Source organism: Diospyros lotus, chromosome 11, assembly GCF_014633365.1.
Source record: "Diospyros lotus cultivar Yz01 chromosome 11, ASM1463336v1, whole genome shotgun sequence".
Taxonomy (NCBI): domain Eukaryota; kingdom Viridiplantae; phylum Streptophyta; class Magnoliopsida; order Ericales; family Ebenaceae; genus Diospyros; species Diospyros lotus.
The window spans coordinates 28,236,464-28,256,018 of record NC_068348.1 but is presented as its reverse complement, the minus strand read 5'-3'; the positions used below and the strand labels follow the sequence as shown (position 1 = coordinate 28,256,018).

The 19,555-nt window shown below is 32.7% G+C and overlaps 1 protein-coding gene across 1 annotated transcript; it reads right to left on the bottom strand.

Annotated features, from left to right (window-relative positions):
- Nucleotides 1–3,765: 3,765 nt before the first annotated feature.
- Nucleotides 3,766–8,514, bottom strand: LOC127813508 (disease resistance protein RPV1-like). The gene is made up of 5 exons (XM_052354508.1): nt 7,792–8,514; nt 6,266–7,367; nt 5,772–6,170; nt 4,756–5,664; nt 3,766–4,651 (listed from the first exon to the last, which is right to left on the bottom strand). The coding sequence occupies exons 1-5, from the start codon at nt 8,316–8,318 to the stop codon at nt 4,004–4,006; spliced, it is 3,585 nt and encodes a 1,194-aa protein (XP_052210468.1). The 5' UTR covers nt 8,319–8,514; the 3' UTR covers nt 3,766–4,003.
- Nucleotides 8,515–19,555: the final 11,041 nt, after the last annotated feature.

The following is a 19,555-nucleotide window of genomic DNA, read 5'->3' as shown; positions in this document are numbered from 1 at the left end:
TAGGCAGCAACATTGTAGTGGGTACTGCATTTGTAAAAAATTCAAAGTCATAGACCTAAATGTGAGCATCAAGCTTCAATTTTTCAACATTTTTGCCAATTTGGCGCCTTCTAGAACGGATGGAAATGGAGTCAATAATCAACTAAGGCGGGCCAACTCCCAACCCAGTCATCTTCTTCTTCTCCATGACGTTAACCTAGACAAAGTCACCTCTGTCTGCGTTAGTGTATAGCCCAATGCACCAAACAAAGGATTTGTAATGGATGAAATTTAATTATGTTTATGGTTGGTCAAGTTTGCAATCTCTTTCTGCGCCCCCACAAATCACAATCTTGCTTTGATTTGGACCTCAATTGGCCCACATGGAATTGACATTATTTGGAGAGAGAAATTGTTTCAAAATTCGGATCCAACCTCCTGTAAAGGTAGATTTGAAAAGGAGACTTGACGGTATATTTAAACCCGACAAGCTAAATTACAGTCAATTGCGCGCTATCTTTTAGATCAATCAAGCATATCCATGTGTTTCCTTTTCCCTAATTTTAGTTTGTTTTAATTACATTTCATTATTAAACTCGCTCAACGAGGACAATTTTTTTTATTTATTTTCATTACATGGTCTTTCCCAAACAATGTGTTAATTGCATTAATTTTAAAGGACTATTGTTAAGTGATTTTGGGTGGCTTAGGACTTTGTCAACATGATTGTGATTGGTCACTTTTTTTTTTTCTTTTTTTATGATTTAGGTATCCCAATCTAGTCCGACTAATTTTGAGAAAAATAATTTTTCTTCTTGGTTCACTATTCAAGTAAATTCAGATATAATCATAACCTATATATTCTTGGAGTAGACTTTCAAAAAATAATTACTCTCTTTGTGGATCTCGGCTTTACGTTGTGCGGATGAAACTCCTGAAAGGGCAATAGGGCACACCATGACCCTCCTTTCATGTGGACAACTTGCCTTCTAATAATAATTCTGACTTTTAAAACATTACAATAATTTAAATATTTGATATTTCTTTTATGCTTTATTATTGCGCCATGCCATGGGACAACATTGGTCACTCTTTTCTTTATAGAAAGTGGAGCCCACATGATGATCATTAAGCTTAAGTGTATAAACAATCAAATTAACTTTTACAATATGGCATTGAGCTCCTTGTGCTAAAAAGGATCTAAACCATTAGAATGTGTTCTCTTTACTTTTCAATTTTTAGTTTTGAGTTTTGAATTCATTTTTAGTTTTTTATTTTGATAATCTATTTTTAGAAAATTGAAAACATGTTCTCTTTATCATTCTGAAAAACTATTTTTTAAAACATAAAATTAGAAAATGCATTTTTTTAAAAATTTTGAAAATAATTTTTTTTAATGATATTTTATTTAACAAATTTGATTATTCAGTAAATTATAAATATTTAATGTTAATTTATTATTAAAAAATATATATTTTAAATTTAATAAATTTTGTAATATTTTTTCCATTACAATAATAAAATAGGAATAAATAAATAAATAAATGTGTTTTGAATTTAGAGTTTTTTTGGATGAAACCACTCAAAATAACTTTTTGTTGTTTTGAGTTTTTTTTACATTTTTTTTTATTTTCAAAAATACATTTTTAAAAACAATAAAGAGAACGCGTTTTCGTTATTTTAAAAAATCGAAAACTAAAAATGATTTAAAAGCAACAAAGAGAACCAGCCTTAGTTTTTGGTTAATATTATTTGTATATATTATTTTTTATATTTACATCATTATAAATATTTTTAAAAAAATTAATAACATTTTTCATTAATTATTAACTACTTTTTAGAAATGATAAACACCTTAAAAATTATAAGCACTTTCGCTATGCTTAAAGAGTGTATAATTCTCAAAAATTAGAAACACTTTTAATTTTTATATTATTTATAATTTTTGAAAAGTAATTAATAATTTTATATAGAAATATTGTTAATTACTTAAAAAAGTACTTATAATTTTGTGGATGTGAAACATAATATCAAAATACAATGTACAAATAACATTATCAAAATGAAAACTCTTTAATAATGAATTTATCAACTAATAAAGTGAATTACAAATGCAAAATATTTTCTCTCACAGGTAACTATTATTTTTGGACATAATATTTTATATAATAGTAATATTGTAACTTAATAATGACATATTATGCGATTTATGATCTCAATACATGACGATTATAGAAAAAATAAAAATTCATTTATTTTTTCCTATTATCATGTATTGAGATAATAAAAATATTACTTGACATATTATTATTAAATTATAATTTTACGTTATCCTTATGCTAAATATTATTTACCATTTATGTTTGTTGGTGATTAAAAGAGATGACGCCCAACCAGTAAGAATTTCATGATATTGTTTATAATTTATTGAGTTTGAATGGATGACACCAACCCTTGAAACTCTTGAAAATCTCGAAGGCTGGTGGCATCACTGAGTTGAAAATGAAGTTGATTGAAAGTTCAAATCGAATTGAAACTCTTGGAAATCTTGAAGGCTGGTGGCATCATGAGTTGAAAATGAAGTTGATTTAAAGTTCAAATCGAATTAGTTAATTTTGTTCCATTTTTATTAACTAAATTTGATTTGAATTAGTTTTGATATAAAAATCATTTTTAGCTTTTAGTTTGATTTTAATGTTAATATTTTAATTTTTAATCAAATTAACCAAAATATATGTTATTTTATAAAAATAAAACTAAATTTTAAGTTAGGCAGGAAATTATCACCAAAATTAATTTTTATCACACCTACTGTACTTATTAAAAATCTCTTAAATTCTATTCAAAATTTAGTTAACATTGGTATTTTAATCAATTTGGGTTACTTTGAGTAAATCGATTTTTAAAATTTTGCTCCTGCCAATGTGATTATATAAAATTTAATTTGATTCTCTTGTCAAATTATTCCATGATTGATCCTAAATCATCAATGTATAAATTATAGATCCAAGACACATATATATATGTAAATTATATTATAATGATATTCAAATATGAATGAAAAATAAATAAATATTATTAGTTTTTTTAGATTAGTTTTTTTTTTTTCTTTTTAAATTGAGGCCTTTGATTTTTCTTATGTCCTAATAAAAATTGGGTGGAGCAAACGTAGATAAATATAATTAATTCTTATACTTTTTTCTCTCAAGAAATAAAATGAATCATTGTAAGCTCAAGTCTACCACATTCTCTTTAACTCCTATAATTTCTCTTTTCATTTCCCGAATCAATTGATCATCACCAATTTGTCCATATATCAATTATTAACAGATTTTTATCAATGGGATTTGAATTCCAATCAATGTGTAATAATAACACTCATTTAAGATTGTGATTGGAGTTAAGATTCATCATTTGCCATCTATATAGTCTCAACTCTCAAAGAATTCAAAAATATTGCGTGTCAATATAGGATATGTCAATACAGAAGATAATGTTTCAATGATAGGAGATACTCCTGGAGCTGGATCCAAGTGATAAATCAAGCATATTAAAGATACTCTAATCCAGGTAATGAAAAGATACAAAAGAGTGAAAGGGCAAAAATAAACTAGTTCTGATAAACAAAAAGCTATTGATGAAAAAAATTACAAGGTCCTAGCTAGAATTAAAGCATAAATCTAAGAATGAAGAACATATGAATTTTGCAATAGGCACCAGAGCTGTGGTTGAAAAGCATTGGAAGTCTTAGATCATGAAGAGAAAGAAGATATCCAAAATCAGTCATAATCAATAAAGACAAGGGTAAGCCGCTACAATTAATAAAGAAGAACTCTAAACAAATATATAATTGCAATACAATTATCAACAACACTCGAGCAATGGTGTTACCAATGGCATTCTGATTGCTTATTGGGCTCTATAAGTGAGATGTTTGGAATTGAAGGCAGAGTCAAAACAAATTCTAGGTTAAAATAACATCTTCACTCCATTTATTTTCTGTGAATTAATTTCTTACTCACAACTAAGAAATTCTCACCGCATGGTGGCGTACCAAATAACCTTCAGGGCAACCCCAGCAATTGTCATTGTGAAAGCCAAGACGAATGACTCTAGTGCTCGCAGGATTTGCAGGCACAGGATAATTCTTGCACTTCAAGCAATTACCATTACAACAACCAGGAACTACCATTTCATAGGGATGGATTTGTTGGGCAACTTCTAAACTGGCACATTGGGTGCTCTTATTTTCCTGTGCCTCCTCGTACACAAGACGGACGCCAACCTCCTTCACATGGAAATCTGGACTTGTAATAATCGAAATATTCAACTCATCACCAACTTCTAACAGATCCTCAAACTTCCAATAACTTAACCACAACAAGTCCTCATCAGCTCCTGGAATGGCAAAGAACCATGGACAATAGCTCCATTTCAAATGCCTAGTTGCATTACTGATAATTATGTGTGCAAATCGGTAGTTCAACTCAAAACGTGGAGCACAAGGACTGGAAAAGGCATAAACAGAACATATAGACAAGCCTTGAATTCTGAAATTAACATCAGAGGGTATGGTAAAAGATATTGAGGATCCTATATTCTTAAGAATAAACTTCATAGGAACATTGCTTCCTCGCACATAAGCGTAAAATGTATGACGTTCGTGGAATCCCTAAGCCACAAAAAGTATAATTTAAATGTTAAAGGTGGAAACACAAGCAAACATATAAATAATATATATATATATAGAGAGAGAGAGAGAGAGAATGTGAGTACCTGGAGTCGAAGCATCTCCCTCTTTGTTAAAGACAAGAATGAAACAAGTTGCACAGGTGGTTTATCCATAGCTTCAAAGTCACATAAGCCCAAATTATTTATTAGCTCTGTGTCAACACTTTCTAAGGGTTCTAACTTGAATATGCCCATAATCTCAACTAGATTCGTACAACCACCATAACGTAAGCTTGGAATGGAGTCCAGTGATTCAAAACTTATTTTTACCAATGATAAATTACAAATGGTACATAATTCTTTTAAATTTTTCTGGAGCCCATTAAGTGACTGAAGCCATGGGCATCCTGCTAATCGCAGAACCTGGAGATTAGGAAGATCCTTGACGCAATTGGGGAGGCTACAAATTGGATTCTCGCTCAAGTCTAGATTCTGCAATGAAGATAAGTGGCCAAATTCCGTGGGGAAAGTGTCATCAAATAAATTGCATTTTGCAAGACTTAAACATACCAACGACTGGGGAAAAGAAACCCATGAAATTTTTGGAACACGTCTTAAATTCAACGGCCAAGTCAATACAGAGAAATTCCATGCTTGGACCTCCAGAGTGATAGAGTATTGATTTATTGCAATTCCATCCGCAAGAAGCACTGTCAAAGAATCCATGGTCCCCAGCTCTGTTGGAAGTTCTTTAATATTTATGCAACCGGAAATATCAAGTGTTGCCAGAGATTTGAGCCTACAAATGGTCTTCGGAAGCATCTTCAACTTCTGACAGTTCCTTAAGTTTAAGAAAACAAGTCTTTGCAGGAGTCCAATTGATTCATTAAGCCTAACCAACCTTGTACAATTTTCAAGTACAAGTCTCTCGAGATTGGGTAACATTGAGAAATCAGGAATCTCATAAAGGTTATGCGAATGACTTAGATCAAGGATTTTCAATACTACAAGGCACTGCAAAACAGTGAAACAGGGCCAATGTTAATAAGTTAATTAAAAATCTTATGGAGTTACAACTTTAAAGCAGAAAGAAAGGAAAAGAAATGAATTAAGAAACAAACCTTGGCTCCATTGAAAACAGTTTTCAAGGAACTATAAGGCATCTGAAGAGAAACTAGCTTGTCAAAAGGGAAATCATTAGGCGTTGATTGTAAAGGACAGTGAGACCAATAAAACCATCGTAATCCTTTCGGGAAATTTTTATAGTTTCCACAGAGTTGTACATCACTAATTTGTAGAAGTTGTAGGTTGGACATCCCTGCAAATGCATCAACTTCGAAAACTACTTCATTCAAAGTTTTGTTAGTAGTGCCCTTGAGAAGACTGGAGAAGATTTCAAAGTGACATCTCTTGCGCTTTTTGGAACTGCTTTCTTTCAGATGCACAAAGTTGTTCCCTCCATATTTATTTTCTTTCAAGAAATGCATATCAAGAAGAAGGCCTATGATTTTTTTGGAGCCCTGACAAAAAAGTGGAAGGAGGGAGAAACATTGATAAATACACAATATCCTTTCATAAATAAGTACAAAAATACGTGAGTATAGTTAATTCTTACAGTTTTTTCTGTCAATACATGAAATGAATCCTTGTGATTCCAAAGTCTGCTGCGTTCTCCCAACACCTTAGGTGATTCTTGCCTAACAATTTCTCTTCCCATTTCTTGAATTAGTTGATGCATCACGAGCTTGTTATGCATATCAACTATCAAAAGATTTCGGTCAATGAGATTTTCGATTCCAACCAATGCGTAGTAATCACATCCATCCAAGATTGTGATTATGGAGTCTTTGTCCTTTCCAACAAAGAAGCAAGCTAGATCAAGAAATAAATTTTTGTCATGGTCATCTTGTAAAGAGTCATAACTTAGTTTGAGTTTTTCAAGGATTTCATTGTCAGGAATTTCTTTTAATTTTTGCAGTTGACTTTTCCACACATCTATGCTTTTCCCAGATAGAGAAGAACCCAAGGTTTTAATGGCTAATGGAAGCCCTCCGCAGTATGATACTGCCTTCTTTGAGTCTACCAAATAATCATCACTAGGATAGTTTTGTCCAAAGGCATGCCAACTGAAAAGCTCTAAGGATTCATCGTGATCCAACAACTCAACGTTGTGTACTTTGCAACCTTCATGAGTTTTTAGTAAACGTTCATGTCTAGTGGTTATGATTATTTTACTACCCGGAGAAAGCCAGTCCAACATCCCAAGGATTGCATGCAATTGCTCCCGTTTATCCACATCATCAAGAATTATAAGAACTCTTTTAGAACTTACAGCTTCTTTGATCTTAACAATTCCTTCATCAACGTTGTTTATTTTTTCCCTTCTTCCCTTTACGATATCCAAAAAAAGTTGTCTTTGCAATCGTATTAGACCATTTTGTTGTCCAGAAACTTCTCTTATATCTGCCAAGAAGCTACTGCCTTCAAAATTTGAGAAGTTTAAGTTGTATACAGATTTAGCAATGGTTGTCTTCCCAATCCCACCCATCCCACAAATGGCGACAATTCCAATATCACTCCCTTCATCTTGTAACCACAAATGAATGCGTTCCGCACGAGAATGAAGTCCAATGGGATATGGGGAAACATTCAAGATTGTTCGCCTTAGCTTGTCTTCAACGACTTTGACAATTTTTTGGATAAACTTTGACTCGTGCCTATGTTGGGATCAAAAAAAGAAAAAAATACCTTCAAATATACTATTGAGGTCTTGGAAAATCAAATCATGAGAGCTGCCTTCAAATAATGAGAACTCTCTTGGGAATCTAATTTTTAATAAACAAGATGCATTATTTGCACATGATGTTTCTCTCGTTTCCTGTACTCCCCTTCCAAAGGTTCTGTACTTGAATTTATAATTTTTTTGCTAGTTAACGGACTTTACTTCCAAAAAAATATGTGCTCTTGCAAAGCCATTGCAGCAAAAACAATATCATGCAATTGTCAGACAAATTTGATATATAATGCTTCCTGATTACAGTAACTCAATTATGCTATTTATTAATCGTTTTACTATTTATAGAATCTACGGCTACCATTAATAATTAAGATAAAAGAGAGAGGAGGGAGGAAAAAGCTTACCCATCGGCTTGATTTTGTAGAACCATGCCTGCTAAATTAGCAGCTTCCTCGAGTGCTTCCCTCCACCCCTTCAGTTTCTCCTTCCAGTCATTTGACTCACCCTGGAATCGCTCTTCATGCCTCGCAAATGCCTCTGCATAATCTCCTCTTTGTTTCCTAACCTCGGATGGATCCACGTCATAAAACACAGGCAAAACCACGTGGCCGGAATTCTCCCTCATCCGTTTTCCGACGATCATCACGAGCTCATCGAGGCACCAGCTGGAAGAAGCATAGTTCCTGGAGAAGACGACAATTGAAACCTTAGACTCTTCAATTGCCCTGTGCAGCTCCAGCTTGATGCTTTCTCCTCTCTCCATCCCATCGTCGTCTCGGAAGGTGCGAAATCCGGCGTTGGCGAGAGCCGTGTAAAGGTGGTCGACGAACGTCAGGCGCGTGTCCTCGCCTCTAAAGCTCAAGAAGACGTGGTAGCGGCTCCGAGGAGCGGAAGAGGAGGCGCTCTCTTGGACTCGTCCTGTTCTAGTCATTGAACAGGCGCTGAAAGCAGGATATGGCCAGAGCAGAGAATTAGCAGAACCGATCTTGGCAGATCATCAAGTGTCCATTCGGAGCTCGCTGATTCATCAACCCTGAAAGGTGCACGCAAGGATGAGAGGAGGAAGAGAAACTGGGAAGAAAGGTTGGTATTTTTGGATAACTAAGAAAGGAGGGTGAAGTTGCAGAGAGAGGGGCCCAGCAAGAGAGTGCTTTCCTTTTCCATTCATTATTTCATATATATATTTATATATTATAATAGTACAAGAAAAGTCAACAACAACCCTTACAACAAATTGACTGTCTGCTGGCTGTCTTTGGTAAATAAAAAATGCTATTAGTACATCGTTATAATGATATTTTAATATTTAAAAGACGTTGAGGCACAATCATTTATATATATTATGTGCCTCAAAATATATATAAATAATGTATAAATAAAATGACTATAAATTAAGCTTTCCCACGTGTTGGTATAAGTTTCTAGATTCATACATTTAAAAAGCAAAGTATTAATATTTTAAATATAACAAAATATCAAAAATATAATTTTACCGCAAATGTGGCATAGCCTTCCACAGGACAGAAAGCGTAGCGTTCATCTCCAACTCCCAAGTGAAGTCAAAAAGCCAATTCTAAAAGCGGAACAAACAAATGCATTATTGGAGCGAATTTTACATCCATGCCACTGCTTCATTTAAGAATCTATTCTATTTCTATGCTTTGTTAATATAAACTATCTTTAATTAAGAACATCCTTAGCTTTGCCACTTAACCTCACAAAATTAATAAGTATCATATAATTCGGAAAATTTTATTTGTAGCCAACTTTTTGCTCTTCCATTAATTTTTTTTTTTATCCTTTTACTCTTTATACCTGCATTAATAACTCGTTACAGTTATTTTTTTTCAAAAGCACCATATTCTATCACCATTGCACATAACTATAGAGCCACAACCATCCCCACACACTCAAATTGTCGGTCGACAACACCGGCAGTCTATGTGGGTGTGGGCTGCCTCTATAAAATTAGAGGCAGCATTGCGGCCGCTACCATCATGGTAAATACACACATATATATATATATATACATACACTCAAATACACACATGCACATATATATATATATACACGCAGATACACATATATATACGCACACATACATATATATATATACACACAAATCTTTAGACAAAAGGCAATCACGGTTGTGAGCGGAGAAGAGAAAAAAAGATAGTCGTCGAGCCACGATAATTGTCCTTCATGGCCCCCCGAGCCCCAAGGTTTAGGGGGGCCATTAAGGGGGTCACCACCGGCAATCATTAGCAGGTATGGTTGCCACCATGGTCGCCTTTTAGTGTCCGTGTGTGTATATATATTTCTATGTATGTGGGAAGGCAAGTGGGTGGAGAAGATGGAGAGATTGTGTGAGAGGCAAGTGGTTGAGAAGATTCTATGTGTGACTGTATGTATACGTGTGTGTGTGTGTGTATATGCATACACGTGTGTATAAATATATCTGTGTATGTGTTCCCCACATTGTCTTTGGCATTTATTGAGAGAGAAAGTGGCTGCGTGAGAATAAAAATGAGTTTTTAAAAAATGATATTTAAGGTATATTAAAAAGTGACTATCAAGAACAAAATAGGTGGCTACAAATAGAATTTCCCATATAATTATCATAACTTTATCCACAACCCAACGGATCTAAGTCACAACCAAATGTGAACTCAAGCATTCAGGGAAGGTTAAATTTATGTTAGTATGTGAGATAACATTAATGTTTAATTAATAAAAAGTTAAAAAATATGAGTATCAATTAAATTTGAAACAAAATATAAAAATTAATAAAAAGTTAAAAAATATGAGTGTCAATTAAATTTGAAACAAAATATTCATCCTAATGAAATTTTGAAATATAACTTTATCACGTATGAATATTTTAAATAATAAATTTCTAATAATACCATTCTTTCTGCTAAGAATTGTATAATATTTTAAATGTCTTTGGATTTAGTAAAGTTATAATAATGTATCATAAAATTTTGGGATTCTAAAAGATCTAACCTCTTTATTTTTAATCACAATTTGCGAAAGAAAATACTTAAATATATGTGGATTAAGTAGTCAATTATCTAACTCATTGAAAATCTTGATGTTAAGTATAGTTATTTATCAAATCTATAGTTAGAAATTAAGGTAGTGTTCTTTTTATATTTTAATTTTTAGTTTTGAAATTTTAATTTTGTATTTTGAATGTCTATTTTGAGATTTTTAAAAATTTATTCTTTTTGTTATTCTGAAAATTATTTTTTAAAATAAAAAATTAGAAAATACGTTTGCTTTAAAATTTTGTAAAATGTTATTTTATTTAAAAAATTGGATTATTAAATAATAAAATCAACTCTTTTAAATATAATATTTTATATTAAATATTATTATACATAATATGTGAAATACACTTATTAATATACTATACCCAATATATATTTTTAATTATAATATATATACTAAATTTTTAAAATTTTAAATAAATATATAATTTTATTTTCTAAATTTAAGAATAGATTTTTCTTTTCTTTTTTCCCTTTTTTTTCTTTTTTTATTCTCTCTAGCGCCTGTTTCTTTTAGGTCACTGATGACTACCACCGAATGGAGATTCACACAATCAAAACCTACCATTAAAAAAGCCACGCCAAGAGTATTAACATATACAAAAAATAAGCCAGATTTAACTACTAGATTTTGATAGATTTGATTTTTAATTTTCAGCCAAACCTCAAAAACACAATCAACCGCCACCAACCACCATGGCCAGGGGTTTCATGGTCGTCGGTCATCTTTTGGATGTCGCTTGGCTGGCCAACGATCATCAAGCCATCACTGCCTGCTTGCTCTGTCATGGCTGCCATCTACCAAGCCTCATCAGCCATCATTGTTGGCTTCATGTGGCCGCCAGTGATGGAGGATGAAGGAGTAAAGATGAGGAGTCGGCGACGGTGGTGGCAGGCAAGGTCAATGGCATCAAGAAGGGAGGAGATAAGAGAGAGAGATAGAGACGATGGGTTCGGGGGTAGGGGTGGTGTTTTTTGCATTTTGGTTTTTTAGTTAGTTTTGGATGAAAACACTCAAAATAATAAAATGTTGTTTTGGATTTTCTTTTACAGATTTTTCTTATTTTCGAAAATATATTTTTAAAAATAATAAAATAAATACAATTTTAGTGTTTTGAAAAACTGAAAAATCAAAACGGATTCAAAATAGTAACGAGAACATGGTCTAAGATTTTGGATAATATATAATTATAGTTCAATTATTATGATTCTAGTTACAATCTCTATCAAATAAGGCTAAAGTCACAATTTAAAACATTTTCCAAAATCATTATTAGCCATAAAGAGACAGAGGATGAGGGATTGTATAACAAAGAATTACGACAATGGCTTACTTCTCATTGCCTACGTTTTTTTTTTTTCCTTCTTGTTCTTGTTGTTATTCATTGATTATGGGGATTAAATTCTAGCCAACAAAGAAAGATCCACGATTTCTTGGCTTAAAGATTTATAGTCTTCAACTTCCATGCAACTCTATCATAAAAAACGATATTTACGCTTGCAAGTCATGGTTGCTTCAAGGTACAATAATTATTTGAGCATTTTGTTTTCATTTTAGTCACTCTTTCTATATCACATAAGCCTTTTATATTTAAGGTTGTTTTTTGAATTGAAATATCCAAATTTGGGAGTTGAAAAATACTATTTTGTGAGAAGAGAGAGATAATCAAAATCAATTAATGGGAAGCATCCGAAGCAATGTCTTAAAGTTACAGGGAATGCTAAGGGTGGGCAGTGGAAGGCCACCATCGGTGATCAAATGATATTCAACAAAAAACATTACGTTATTGGTTATTTGAAGATATTAAAGTTTTGTATGTATAAAAGTAACAAACTCGACCATAATAAATGTATTAAGATTGAATCATGCACAAACATAGGACATTGTGTCCAACTGTAAGTATATACAATTAAATTATTAATTTTGAATATTAAAACTACATATGACGGTTCAATTCTATCAATCCATGTTATAAGTGTTAAATGTAATTAATTTTGAAAAATGTCCCCAAGAATTGAAAACTTAATTTTGAAAAATATTAAATGCAATTAGGTACTAATTTTGTGTATATAAAAGTGACAAATTTGAACGTAATGAATGTATCAAGATTGATTGAATCATGCACGAATATAGGTTGTCGTGTCCAACTGAAGTATATACAATTAAATTATTAATTTTGAATATTAAAGCTACATGTGATGATTCAATTCCATCAATCCATGTTATAAGTATTAAATGTAATTAATTTTGAAAAATGTCCCCCAAGAATTGAAAACTTAATTTTAAAAAATATTAAATGCAATAAGGTATTATTGGAATTAGAAGATAACACAACATTAGGTATTAATTTTAATTTTAATCTTCATAATTCCTAATAATTTAACTACTTGATAAAGGGCTTGCAGAAGATAAAGGATGTACAAAATATCTCTCAAGAATCAATAACAACGCAACAAAATAGCACGACATGATCAGTATAATATTCTTCAAAAAATAGTAACATCTCAACAAATATCACAAATGGATTATTGACAAAGAAACAGTAGGATCATAGCTAATATCACAATTTGATCTAAATGATGATTTTGAAGATTTTGTTTGTCGCTTAGAGAACGAATTACAATATCACAGAGAATATAATGAAGAGAATAATATGTTATTACAGCTAGCACTTTTTAAGACTGGATATAATATAATATTATTGTAAAAAGTATGAATATAATGTGGTGTTGTCTGGGCTCGCTGCCGGATATACTCGCTAGCATAGAACATCCGAAAGAGAGTCATTTCAAAATAAAATACAGAAGCAAACATAATCAAACTTCATATAATAAACGAGCTCAATTCTAATATGAGCGTTAACCATTCTTACAACATTTCTTTAGGCTTACAAGTCATACAATTCTCAAAATAAACAAAAGGCGCCAACAACATACAAAAATAAATAACTTCTGACACCGGCCCTTCACACAAATCCCAAAATCTTTAGGTCGGGGGAGATTTCTGTACACAACTAAAATCTACTTCAAACCCCACTAGACTCCCCTTCTGCTATAAATTTTTCTTTACCTGAAATGACAACAAACAAACAAGTGAACCACAAGACTCAGCAAGCATAATATAGCAAAAGGAGATGATAATACAATCACTGCTTGAAAGCATGCGTAAGATAGTAATCAATGGAAGACCACTACCCAACATTTAGAATAAAACATTTAATCATGCCTTCTACATCATTAATACCTCAATAATTGGTATCTTCTTACTTAGCAACAAGGCACACATGTAAGTCATATAGTGACATTAGCCCAATTTGAATAATGACATAAAAACCAATTTCTTTCCATATGTGACTCATAGCATAAAAAATCACCAACTCATGCTCATGCAATTTGGTATAATGATAGAAAAATACATGCCCACATTGGCCTTCTAGGCCTCCACGTCCATGGCAAGAATGAATACATATATATCAAATCCATTAGCCACCATAGTGGTAAGAGCATCGCTTGCCGGGTTTATGGCCACCTTACCCGCGCCAGGTGCTCATTGGGATATCTCGTCTCACACTTGCGAAACTTAGCTGCCGGGCCAAAATAATAATAAGAGGTGGTAAGATAATGATATCAATGCATCACACAAGATAAGAAAGTAAAAACGGACATGCCAACGAAAAGCATAATGTAAAAACTTCTCAAAACATGATCGTTATGGGTAATATAGATTTAGGAAAGCCTTACCACTCAAACCATAACCAAAATATATTATATTATATATCAAATTAAAGCCCTCAAAGTCTAGTTTATGACGATTCAAACGAATCGTAATTTCGAGTTCAATGTTAAAAGTTATGATGGAAAAATCGAAGCATACGTAGAGTAGTCAAAGCTGCGGCCGAGTCGACTCGGCGGAAATCCGAGTCGACTTAGCTGAGAACGCACAAAAAGGGCCAAAAAAAACCTCAAAAAACCCTCAAAATGACCAATAAACACCCCAAAATAATCCCAAACCATCCATAGCTAATCTCCTAACCCCCAAGTTGTCATTCCATGAAATAAAGATGGGGAAAATAGGCCCCAAAGAGACCAAGAACAAGACTCAATCAAGCCATTTAAAAGAAACCCATATTTCTTTTGGAAAAAGTGGGAAACAACCCACACAACTCAAGCTTCAAAACACCATTTGAAGTTATGAACATAGCTGAAAGTAAAGCAAGATCGCTACGGGGCAAGCAGCGTAGTTCAAAAATTTTGAACCTTACCCCGATCCCGGCGATTGGATCAACGTCGAAATCAAATCATTCACAAACAAATAAATAAATCTAACCTTTAGATTATCGAGTCGTTCGCGGATTCGAGCCGTCCAAGCGTCCGGCCTCTAACTCGTGATACGCGGCACGCGTCCGTTGGCAAGGAGAGCGGAATAGGAGTGCTAGCTCCTTCTCCTTTGCGCGGCTTGTGTATGGACGGTAAAAGAACACCCACGTTTCAAATCGATGCCAAAAGAAACGGGGAAGAGTGAACGGCAATGCGTTTTTCAACTCTTGAAAAACGACACCAAAAATCACCTCAATAATGGGCAACCTATAAAAGGATATTTATAATGAAATATCCCAGGGTTTCTAAAACCCTAATGGATTGGGCTAGCCCATTAATTCTAATTTAATTAGAATCATAAGTGGGCTTATTCTAGTCCAACTAGAAATATAATTAAATGGCCCAATCCTTTTATAGGTTAAATAAAATATTATGGCCCAAATCTAATTCAAGCCCAAATATATTTTATTTAATATTTGGCCCAAATCTAATTTGGTCCAAATATAATATTTAATATTTGGCCCAAATCTAATTTAGTCCAAATATAATATTTAATTTAATATTTGGCCCAAATCCAATTTAGTCCAAATATAATATTTAATTTAATATTTGACCCAAATCTAATTTAGTCCAAATATTAACTTAAGCCCAAAAATATTTTATTTCCTATTTGCCACTCCAACAAATAGAAAATCATTAAATTAGAAACTCCTTCCTAATTTAATCAAATGCCATTTTTAGGAAACTCTTTCCATTACGACGACTCCTCGTCATATCGACGTCATTACGTCTATCTGTTCTTTTTCCGTGAGAACCTACGACGGCACAACTTCTTGCCGAAGTGTCCCACTTAACCATACGTCCACTCTCCTGGTTTAAGCCAGGGACCGTGCCTATTGCGTATGACTCATTAGGCTTCCGAATATGTTGGCAATGTGTCGGTACGAACACATAAGACAAGATTGGCCTCTAGCAAGGCGTCATGCCTACCCAATTATTCAGAAGGATTCATAATCCGCAAATAACCTTTCACGAGCATGGTTACCGTGTAATACGATCCTCTCGTCAATGCATCTTATGTGATCTCAAGTATGGCGATGTGTTGCTTGATAATGATCACATGAGTTTTCTTCGGTCTTTCGGATATCTTCACTTAATAGAAAGTGAATCAATAACTCCTTATTGATCTCTTTCACCATGGCCATGAATTTAAAGTGAATATCCACCGAATGCGCCTTAGATACATCATCCTCTATCAAGGGATAGACGAGTCCCATCTTGGCTATGCACCCATCTCCATAAGCCTCATGATATACCCAACGATCGCCCACGTGCAGCCTTTGTCTAGGCCCATCGAAACGATGTCAAAGCATACCGGTCTTCTTATGAGATGACCGTGACAACCTCAGGTCCAAGGATTAGTTACACCCATCTCGTATGAGAATTCCATCAACATTTAACCAAAATGGATTCTCATGGCGAGTCATGTCCAGTGACACGTTCTCCAACATTGGTCACCTATGTACTTGTCTAGGCATCCCCATGCCTATGGGTGTGAGACCCTCATTGCTATCACATAGCAAAAACATAGCACATACAAGTCTTACCGCAATTGTCAATGTCCATTCTTGACATTGCTACGACTTGGGACGTTTAATGATGTCTATAAACTGTGATGCATCATCTCACATCTTTATAGATTATTCACAGTATACATCATATGGACTTCTATCTAGTTTCATTCGGTTATTACAATAATAACAAGAAACTAATAGAATGACTTCTTGTGAATTTGAATAACTCCTTATTCAAATAATAACATGATTACAATTGTCAGTGTACAACATGCCCAATCTGATTGGGTCTAAAGCACCTACACTAACAATAGCCACTTGACTAAACATAAAGATATAATTTTTGCATCAAAAGATAGGAGAAATGTAGAGTGATGCTTGCATAAAAAATAGAAGAAATGGAGATGGATGCTTGCCTTTAATATGAAGAAAACCAAAGAGAAGATGAAGACTCTCCACTTGCTTGCTTCCAAACCAACAATGGAAGAAGATGATGAAGAAGAACTGCCGAGAAAAAGGGAGAAAGAGAGAAAATGAGAAGAAGATTAGAGAAGAAAACAAGAAGGCGTGGCTTGCATTCTCGCTAGCCACTAACTCCACCAACTACACTCCCAATTTCCACATTTGACCCCCCTACACTACACACACAACACTTGCTTTAAGAAGCCCATTTAGGTCTTTTGCTTTTATTTCCATTTTCCTTATTCCTTTTCTTTTAACCACCAATTTACACACAATTAACACACACACACACACACACACATATATATATGCCTACAAAGGCCCACTTATAAATGGCCCAAGCCCACTCAAGAGCCTATCCATGCTAGGCCTATAAAATCTTTCAACCCATCACTTTCCTTGGGCTACAAACCCTTGGTCCAAGCTGACTGCACTCTCACCCTGCAATTAAAACACAAAACAAAACACAATAAAAATTTTATATTTTTTTTATTTATTTAGGCGAGAGGTTTATACTCGTCAATGTACGAGTGCAGTTGTAGTTCAAATTTAAATTTATACTTTCTGGATAAGTCCAGGTCGTCCACTGAGAGATTTATTTATGGCAAAAGAAAAAAAAAGAATGTCACACACACGCACACGCATTTAGATGGATTGATAACATGATTTTTTATGATTTTTTAGATAACAAATACTAGAAAATAAAGCAAGACAGAAGTTGAAATAAATACTGAACGTGAGAATATGAAATTGGAAAATACTTGAGTTAAGACAATTTCAGTGCCAACCCGTTGATTCCCAAATATTAGCATAAAAGATTAGCAACATTAATTTAATTTCAGATATGAGGATTTGTTATTAAATGCAATTAAAGATAATGATAGCTCTAGTTTAAGCAATCCCCATACATGATATGCGGGATTCTAATTTAAGAAACTACCATGAATTCAATTACAATTAATACACAAAACAACTAAATTAATCATCCGGGTTTGGGTATGATAGCATTTCCAGTTCTAGTAACTCTCATGCGTGACATGAAAGCTCTAAGTTAGGCTTACGCTCCAATCCAAACCTAGTGATTTTTCAATAATCAAAACACACTCATATTGAAGTTTAAACCAATGTTACTCATTTAAAGCGTAGCTTTCTTTGGGAATCATTGGCGTTGGACACTGTCCTTGCCTTAACCCAAGATTAGATTTAGCTACTCATCTCCATTAAATTAATTGACAGGAATTTAAATGACATAATTTAAATAACAGAATTTAAATAACAGGAATTAAAATAGAAGAAACTAACCGGCCATTTAGGCGGTAGATAATTAAAATACAAGAATTAAAATTGCAAGAATTTAAAAGCATAAACTAACCGTCCATTTAGGCGGTGAATAATTAAATGACAAGAATTAAAATTACAGAAATTTAAAGGCAAAAACTAACCGTCCATTTAGGCGGTGAATAATAAAGTAATAATAAATGACATAAGAATTTAAAAGAAGAAAGAAAGGAAGTAAGATCACAAGAGAAAATACTAAAGAAAATGAGAGAGAACAAAAGCAATTCTCAAAGAGAGAATTCTAAGGAAATAACTAAACCTTGATTCAAGAATAATAATCACACTTACAAATGCAATCAAGTGATCTATTTATAGGCCACAAGATGCAATACAAACCACACAATTTCAATTATTCAACTAGACATAATTATATCTAATGGGCACTCACACACTTAAAGTTAAATGGATTTTAGCTATAATACACACCTAATATTAAATGGATTTTAGCTAAAATACATACCTAATAAAGCATTCATAAAGTTAAATGGATTTTAGCTATAATATCCACCTAATAGTTAAATGGATTTTAGCTAAAAAACACACCTAATAAAGCTCTCACATAAAAAATAAAAATAGATTTCTTTAAATTAGTTTTTAATCTTCATTAGGATTAAAAATAATCCTTGGGCCTTCTCCAAATAATATCTTCCATGGGTTGCTCAAATTGGGTCTTAATTCTTCATGGGCTTGAATTCTTCATGGACTTTAATTTTTCATGGGCTTGATTTGTTCATGGACTTGAATTCTTCATGGGCTTGATTTTTCCATGGGTTTGATTTCTTCATGGACTTGAATTCTTCATGGACTTTAAGTCTTCATGGGCTTAAATTCTTCATGCCTAAAAAAAATAAAAATAATTTAATGTTATTAATAAATTATATATTATATATATGTATTACACATGGCACATATATATATTATATTATATTATATATATATTACATGCATGCATATAATGATGTATATGTATTATATATAATTTTATATATTATTATTATTATTATTAAATTTTACTTTAAAATTTCATTTCATTCATTTTTCAATTTAAACTTGCATATAACCATAAAATATATATTAATATCTAATTTAAACTATTTTTAAGATCAAAAGAAGGGTATAATTATAACAAAATTTTTACAAAATTAACCACTAATCATACCCCCCAACTTAAACATTGCTAGTCCCTTAGCAATCAGATTATACACATGCCAAGCTTTAATAACTGTATGAATGTAAAAATTTCAAATTTGAAACCGAAATGCATAAAATTGAATAAATAATTTAGCATTCTAAATCAGATTTTTTTTTTTTTTTTTTTTAAAAAAAAGGCCATACAATCTCAGGAATAGCAATTAGGATAACCAACACACAGACTTACTCTCTCGAAGTTTTGACTTCAAATCTCACTATGGATTTTCTCTCCA